Source organism: Coregonus lavaretus (assembly GCF_964263955.1).
Source record: "Coregonus lavaretus genome assembly, chromosome: 9".
In the NCBI taxonomy this organism is placed as follows: Eukaryota; Metazoa; Chordata; class Actinopteri; order Salmoniformes; family Salmonidae; genus Coregonus; species Coregonus lavaretus.
The window spans coordinates 41372705-41381776 of record NC_139996.1 but is presented as its reverse complement, the minus strand read 5'-3'; the positions used below and the strand labels follow the sequence as shown (position 1 = coordinate 41381776).

General features: G+C 43.4%; 1 protein-coding gene across 1 annotated transcript in view; it reads left to right on the top strand.

The window, feature by feature from the left end:
• Positions 1–4028: 4028 nt before the first annotated feature.
• Positions 4029–9072, top strand: part of LOC311134464 (fibulin-1-like) — a gene marked incomplete at its 5' end in the record, with an annotated part of 61543 nt that continues 56499 nt past the window's right edge. The window contains one exon of the mRNA XM_084168148.1: positions 4029–4083. Coding sequence (XP_084024274.1) covers positions 4029–4083 — 55 coding nt within the window. The remainder of the gene's footprint in view (positions 4084–9072) is intronic.

The following is a 9072-nucleotide window of genomic DNA, read 5'->3' as shown; positions in this document are numbered from 1 at the left end:
AGTATGTGGACAACTACAAATACCTAGGTGTCTGGTTAGACTGTAAACTCTCCTTCCAGACTCACATTAAGCATCTCCAATCAAAAGTTAGATCTAGAATCGGCTTCCTATATCGCAACAAAGCCTCCTTCACTCATGCTGCCAAATATGCCCTTGTAAAACTGACTATCCTACCGATCCTTGACTTTGGCGATGTCATTTACAAAAAAGCCTCCAACACTCTACTCAGCAAATTGGATGTAGTCTATCACAGTGCCATCCGTTTTGTCACCAAAGCCCCATATACTACCCACCATTGTGACCTGTACGCTCTTGTTGGCTGGCCCTCACTACATATTCGTTGCCAAACCCACTGGCTCCAGGCCATCTATAAATCACTGCTAGGCAAATCCCCGTCTTATCTTAGCTCACTGGTCACCATAGCAACACCCACCCGTAGTCTGCGCTCCAGCAGGTATATCTCACTGGTCATCCCCAAAGCCAACACCTCCTTTGGCCGCCATTCCTTCCAGTTCTCTGCTGCCAATGACTGGAACGAACTGCAAAAATCTCTGAAGCTGGAGACTCTTATCTCCTTCACTAACTTTAATCGTCAGTTGTCAGAGCTGCTTACCAATCACTGCACCTGTACACAGCCATTCTGAAATTAGCCCACCCAACTACCTCATCCCCATATTGTTATTTATTTAGCTAATTTGCACCCCAGTATCTCTATTTGCACATCATCTTTTGCACATCTATCATTCCAGTGTTAATTACGAAATTGTAACTATTTTTGCACTATGGCCTATTTATTGCCTTACCTCCATAACTTACTACATTCGCACACACTGTATATATATTTTCTGTTGTATTTTTGACTTTATGTTTTGTTTAACCCATATGTAACTCTGTGTTGTTTTTATCGCACTGCTTTGCTTTATCTTGGCCAGGTCGCAGTTGTAAATGAGAACTTGTTCTCAACTAGCTTACCTGGTTAAATAAAGGTGAAATAAAATAAATAAATAAATAAAAAATGTTGAGCTGATAGGCCAAGAATACATTTATTTTATTTTATTTATAGGCTATGCAATTACATATAGGCTATGTCATATAATTATAATGAAGTATGATGATGATGATGATGATGATGATGATGATGATCATAATGGTAATATTATATTATAATTCTTAATGTTCCATTAAAATACCTAAAGAATATTTTAATACATTTCATTTGTATGAATAATTGAAGTTTATCATAAAAATATTGAAATTACTCATATACTCTCTAATTTATCCTTCTTTACAATAAAGAATTAAGTGTCCCACTTTGCCAATCAAGGTGTCCCAATTTGGTAGTATCAACTGAAAAAATGTGTTGTCAGGACAATTTGTGTTTGAAGAAGAGTCATCCATTCTGTGTTTAGTATTTATTAATATTTTCTTTGTATAGTTTAGTAGAGTTCTTAAGCTATTTAGAATGGTATCATGTTGAGGGTTAAGACAATGGGATGATTCTGGAAGGTGTTCCGGAAGTGTCCCACTTTACCAATACTCACCCTATGTGTGCAACAAAAGTAAAACGCAATGACGCTGTCGGTTCGATAGATAAGGCCTACATACAGTGGGGGAAAAAAGTATTTAGTCAGCCACCAATTGTGCAAGTTCTCCCACTTAAAAAGATGAGAGAGGCCTGTAATTTTCATCATAGGTACACGTCAACTATGACAGATAAAATGAGGAAAAAAATCCAGAAAATCACATTGTAGGATTTTTAATGAATTTATTTGCAAATTATGGTGGAAAATAAGTATTTGGTCAATAACAAAAGTTTCTCAATACTTTGTTATATACCCTTTGTTGGCAATGACACAGGTCAAAAGTTTTCTGTAAGTCTTCACAAGGTTTTCACACACTGTTGCTGGTATTTTGGCCCATTCCTCCATGCAGATCTCCTCTAGAGCAGTGATGTTTTGGGGCTGTCGCTGGGCAACACAGACTTTCAACTCCCTCCAAAGATTTTCTATGGGGTTGAGATCTGGAGACTGGCTAGGCCACTCCAGGACCTTGAAATGCTTCTTACGAAGCCACTCCTTCGTTGCCCGGGCAGTGTGTTTGGGATCATTGTCATGCTGAAAGACCCAGCCACATTTCATCTTCAATGCCCTTGCTGATGGAAGGAGGTTTTCACTCAAAATCTCATGATAAATGGCCCCATTCATTCTTTCCTTTACACGGATCAGTCATCCTGGTCCCTTTGCAGAAAAACAGCCCCAAAGCATGATGTTTCCACCCCCATGCTTCACAGTAGGTAGGGTGTTCTTTGGATGCAACTCAGCATTCTTTGTCCTCCAAACACGACGAGTTGAGTTGGTTTCATCTGACCATATGACAGTCTCCCAATCCTCTTCTGGATCATCCACATGCACTCTAGCAAACTTCAGACGGGCCTGGACATGGACATGTGGGCCTGGACATGTGGTCCTCTGTAGCTCAGCTGGTAGAGCACGGCGCTTGTAACGCTAAGGTAGTGGGTTCGATCCCCGGGACCACCCATACACACAAAAAAAAAATGTATGCACGCATGACGGTAAGTCGCTTTGGATAAAAGCGTCTGCTAAATGGCATATTATATTATTATTATATACTGGTTTAAGCAGGGGGACACGTCTGGCACTGCAGGATTTGAGTCCCTGGCGGCGTAGTGTGTTACTGATGGTAGGCTTTGTTACTTTGGTCCCAGCTCTCTGCAGGTCATTCACTAGGTCCCCCTGTGTGGTTCTGGGATTTTTGCTCACCGCCATTAATACAGGTAACGAGTGGAGGACAGAGGAGCCTCTTAAAGAAGAAGTTACAGGTCTGTGAGAGCCAGAAATCTTGCTTGTTTGTGGGTGACCAAATACTTATTTTCCACCATAATTTGCAAATAAATTCATAAAAAATCCTACAATGTGATTTTCTGTATTTTTTTCTCAATTTGTCTGTCATAGTTGACGTGTACCTATGATGAAAATTACAGGCCTCTCTCATCTTTTTAAGTGGGAGAACTTGCACAATTGGTGGCTGACTAAATACTTTTTTCCCCCACTGTACATTCATTCAGTAGTGGGTAGCTATGCACAGGCAGTTCGGATTGAGAGGAAATGGTCCATAGGCCTATATCTCTCCCACATCGGAATGTGCTTTGTTTTACCATTTGGTGAAAAATAAACTCCAAGTCTGTCACAGTCTGAGAGGATGAAATAACCAGACAGACAGACCAAATAACATATGCTTCAATTAAATCAATCATTTTCCTGAAGGGCAATTTTGTCAACCTCAAATATAGTGGTGGCGAAAAATTACCCAAGTCTGTCTATGGAGGAGGATGGTCGTAAATGTTGCAAAATATGGAATATGCATTACATTTTCAAACATTTGTCCTAACCGAAAAATTCTAAGGATTTTATGTATTGAAGTCTGGCTATGGCCACAACAGATTTTAATAACCACAGATGTCGAGGTGTTATTCAGTTAAAACAGTGGGATCATTCTGTCACAGACAGAGATGTCTGGATGAAAGTAATCGAAATTGGAGGACAGTGTCAATTAATGTCCTCATTACACATGATTCAGTCAAAATAATACATTTATATTTTAGGCTACTTATTTATCTGTCATAATTGGAAGTCAATTAAACGACGTGAATTAAATTAGTGTGTCCTATAAGACATTGGATGTATACTACTGTAACGTGGAAATCAAGACACTCCAGTTGGGATTTCTGGAGTTTAGATTTTTTTACAGCCCCTCGGAGCAAGCTAGACGCTCGTTCCGAGGTTGCGTTCCGAGACAGACACGCTGACGCTGCGATTCACTAGCCCCATAACACACACACTCGTATAGGCTACTCCTGTCCACCGTGAGCTCACAGTTTTCTATCTTTCGCTTGAAAATCTGAGTGTCCGTGAGAAACTGTCCTGTTGGTTAACACACTTAGTGCAGAATATTACAGTTCTGACTGTTTGACACTTTTTTTTGGTGTGCAAGAATCTCTTCTTTATCCAATGGGTCCCGGGATAGTTATATTTTTCTCTCTGTTCGGAGTTCTCAACGGACAAGGTCAGTTACCTTTTTGCTTCAGGATAGTAGCCTACTGTCTCAAGATTGAATTCTTCCCATGAGAATCAATCCATGCCCATGCGTGATGTACTGCATACGGTAGACTACCCCTATAAGTGCACACATGCATGTTAGATATTTCAAACGTATCACCTTAAGTAGGCTACTGCATTATCACTGTATGGGCAGAGATAAGGTCGTCTAGCGCTGGAGTTAACCAAAGTTCCCATAAAGTGTTACATGTGATTTCGTGAACACTTTATGCCAGTTATATTACAGTAGTAATGTGTAACCTACTGTATTACATGCTGTCAGTGTGTGTCATTAGATTTTTGGTTTGCTTTGATTTGTGAGTGTGTGTATGTGTGTCTTGTTGCCAGTAAAACATCTACCCATGATTACCAGTTTAAAGTAAGATTTCAACATTCCCAACTTGTCCTAAATTGATTTGACAGGAATGAAATGCATTTTGCGTCTTGTAAAATATGGACTAATTTCACTGGTAGAAATGTGTCAGACTACTGGAAATTATTTTCCATCTGAAACAGTAACAAGGTTTTAAAGTTTAGAGTACAGAGATGTGCTCAAAATGATTGCTGCTCAGCCAGCCAACCAGATACAGGTCAGGTCTCTCCTTAAAGCTCAAACACACCAGTAGGATTGTGAAACATTTGCCTGCCGACAGTCCTTAACTCTTCTGAACAGAGTGTCGGCAGTCAATCTCTTTAGTGTTCACACAGCAAAGGTCTTGGAAGTCGTCAACCACTCAGCCTTGTTAATATACTCCAAACCAGAAGGTGGCAGTAGCGTTGTTTGGCAATGCATATCAGTGCGTATTGCTTATGGTGTAGATTCCAAGCTATCTGCACTAATGTTGCTATTTTGTAGAAATCCCTTGTTGATACTAGCCAGATGGCCACAGCTAGATAACTACCTAGCAAAATGACAAAGAAACCATTTAATTCACTCTCCATAATCCCATACTGCCAGTGCCAGCCCATAGCCAAATTTTTAGCTAGCTAGCTAACATTATCATATTCGCTAGCTAGCTAGCTAGCTAAGGACACTGCATTTACATTTTACATTTACGTCATTTAGCAGACGCTCTTATCCAGAGCGACTTACAAATTGGTGTATTCACCTTATAGCCAGTGGGATAACCACTTTACTATATGTTTTTTTTCTATTTTTTTTTCTTTGGGGTGGGGTAAGGGGGGTAGAAGGATGACTTTATCCTATCCCAGGTATTCCTTAAAGAGGTGGGGTTTCAAGTGTCTCCGGAAGGTGGTGAGTGACTCCGCTGTCCTGGCGTCGTAGGCAGGGGGGCCAGCAGGCCAGAGTTGGATGAACGCAATGCCCTCGTTTGGGTGTAGGGACTGATGAGAGCCTGAAGGTACGGAGGTGCCGTTCCCCTCACAGCTCCGTAGGCAAGCACCATGGTCTTGTAGCAGATGCGAGCTTCAACTGGAAGCCAGTGGAGTGTGCGGAGGAGCGGGGTGACGTGAGAGAACTTGGGAAGGTTGAACACCAGACGGGCTGCGGCTTTCTGGATGAGTTGTAGGGGTTTAATGGCACAGGCAGGGAGCCCAGCCAACAGCGAGTTGCAGTAATCCAGACGGGAGATGACAAGTGCCTGGATTAGGACCTGTGCCGCTTCCTGTGTAAGGCAGGGTCATACTCTCCGAATGTTGTAGAGCATGAACCTACAGGATCGGGTCACCGCCTTGATGTTAGCGGAGAACGACAGGGTGTTGTCCAGGGTCACACCAAGGCTCTTTGCACTCTGGGAGGAGGACACAACGGAGTTGTCAACCGTGATGGCGAGATCATGGAACGGGCAGTCCTTCCCCGGGAGGAAGAGCAGCTCTGTCTTGCCGAGGTTCAGCTTGAGGTGGTGATCCGTCATCCACACTGATATGTCTTTCAGACATGCAGAGATGCGATTCGCCACCTGGTTATCAGAAGGGGGAAAGGAGAAGATTAGTTGTGTGTCGTCTGCGTAGCACTAACTCGGCAGCTAACACAGGCAGCTGTTTCATGGAAACTACTTCAAACTAGCTAATCCATTGTGATTTAATTATCATGTCAATACTAGCTACAGTGGTTAGCTAGCTTGGAGGCAGTATTTAGTGTTGTGTGCATTGTGTCTGTGCACTTAGCTCGCTACCTTCCCATAGCCTACATTGCATATGAAGTCTGACTGGCTCATCCGTGGATGTACGAACAAAATGCCCTCTTTTTTCCTTTTTTGTTGTTGTTGGCTCCCCCACGTGGGGGTTTATGCTCTCTGATCGGCTCAAAGTCAAGTTGTTGGCCACCGATGAGCATTGCGATTCTACAAGTAGAATAGATAGGTTCGGCACTCCGGGCCGGCACACAGCAGGTACCGCTTTTGTTCTAGCAAGAGAAGGAACGGCCTCCCACAATGATAAGTACCTATTGGAAGTGAGATTCTCGGTGTGTTTCACGCTTTACACTATGAGGGTGTATACATTGAGTCTGGAGGCGCTGAGGTAGTAACCACTGAGCGGTGGCTGGTCTGGAGGGGGAGGAGTCCTGATTTACACCTTTAAGGGCCCATCCATGGGTCACAGAGGCGTGGGACGACCTATATACCCCAGAACAGGGTCCCCTGGACACACATGGGGCCACTTTCACAGTCTGCGGGGCTCCTGTCGGTGGTGTGCTTAGGAATTCTGGCCCTAGGACAGAATTTGACATCACCCCACCTCCATTGACTTCAATGTAATTGGGCCCAAGGAAAGAATTTGACATCACCCCTCCTGCATTGAATTCAATGTTATTGGGCATGTCGCACAGGGGCCATACCCCCCCCCCAACAACTATCAGCGCTCCTTTTTTCAGCTTCCATGCTACACGGGAGAGGGTCAAGGGTCAAGGGTCAGGGTGAGGTATCAGTCCATTAGGTATGGGTCGGGGTGGACTGACTGAAGATCTGAAGATGGTCCCATAGGATCAGGTTATAAACCGTCCATGTACATTAATCACTTATTCACACATTTGTTTCAACTCAACCTCAGTTAGCTAAATACGTACCTGCAAATCGAATGTTATAATATAGGCAACAAATGCATTGCTACAGGCTATTCAGACGTTAGTCAAATTAGAAATAATCAAATTTTTAAGCACTTACAGTATAAGTAATTTGATGAAAATAGTGTAAACTGACTGAAATGATGTTAGATAAAGGATGTGACCCATGAAGTGGACTGTGCTGCTGCGATTCTGTATCTGTCTCTCTGAGAGGCCTTTGCTGTGGGCTGAGGGACTAGAGCTCCACTGGGCTCATTAAGCAGTGTTTACATGAGGAGTCTAGACATGGCCAGCCATGTTCCTCCTCTGTCTCTCTCGCTCTCTCTCTCTCTCTCTCTCTCTCTCTCTCTCTCTCTCTCTCTCTCTCTCTCTCTCTCTCTCTCTCTCTCTCTCTCTCTCTCTCTCTCTCTCTCTCTCTCTCTCTCTCTCTCTCCTCTCTCTCTCTCTCTCTCTCTCTCTCTCTCTCTCTCTCTCTCCTCTCTCTCTCTCTCTCATTAAATTCAATGGGGCTTTATTTGCATGGGAAACATATGTTTACATTGCCAAAGCAATGAACAATAACAATAAGCAAAAGTGAGAAGAAATACATTTAACATCAACAAAAAACTATTAGAAATTAACAGTAAACATTTCACTCAAAAATGTTTCAAAAAGATAAAGACATTTGAAGTGTTATATTATCAGCTACAGTGCATTTGGAAAGTATTCAGACCCCTTGACTTTTTCCACATCTTGTTACGTTACAACCGTATTCTAAAATTGATTAAATTGTTTTTTCACTCATCAATTGACACACAATACCCCATAATGACAAAGTAAAACAGGTTTTTAGAAATTTTAGCAAAGTTATTAAAACAAAAACGGAAATATCACATGCAGACCCTTTACTCAGTACTTTGCTAAAGCACCTTTGGCAGCAATTACAGCCTCGAGTCTATGTGGGTATGACGCTACAAGCTTGGCACACCTGTATTTGGGGAGTTTCTCCCATTCTTCTCTGCAGATCCCTCAAGCTGTCAGGTTGGATGGGAGCGTCGCTGCACAGCTATTTTCAGGTCTCTCCAGAGATGTTAGATCGGGTTCAAGTCCGGGCTCTGGCTGGGCCACTCAAGGACATTCAGAGACTTGTCCCGAAGCCACTCCTGCGTTGTCTTGGCTGTGTGCTTAGGTCGTTGTCCTGTTGGAAGGTGAACCTTCGCCCAGTCTGAGTTCCTGAGCGCTCTGGAGCAGGTTTTCATCAAGGATCTCTCTGTACTTTGCTCCGTTCATCTTTCCCTCGATCCTGACTAGTCTCCTAGTCCCTGCCGCTGAAAAACATCCCCACAGCATGATGCTGCCACCACCACGCTTCACCTTAGGGATGGTGCCAGGTTTCCTCCAGACATGATGCTTGTCATTCAGGCCAAAGAGTTCAATCTTGGTTTCATCAGACCATTGAATCTTGTTTCTCATGGTCTGAGAGTCCTTTAGGTGCCTTTTGGCAAACTCCAAGCGGGCTGTCATGTGCCTTTTACTGAGGATTGGCTTCTGTCTGGCCACTCTACCATTAAGACCTGATTGGTGGAGTGCTGCAGAGATAGTTGTTCTTCTGTAAGGTTCTCCCATCCCACAGAGGAACTCTGGAGCTCTGACCATCGTGTTCTTGGTCACCTCCTGACCAAGGCCCTTCTCCACCGATTGCTCAGTTTGGCCGGGCGGCCAGCTCTAGGAAGAGTTTTTGTGGTTCCAAACTTCTTCCATTTAAGAATGATGGAGGCCACTGTGTTCTTGTGGACCTTTAATGCTGCAGACATGTTTTTGGACCCTTCCCCAGATCTGTGCCTCAACACAACCCTGTCTAGAAGCTCTACGGACAATTCCTTCGACCTCATGGCTTGGTTTTGCTCTGACATGCACTGTCAACTGTGGGACCTTATATAGATAGGTGATCAATGG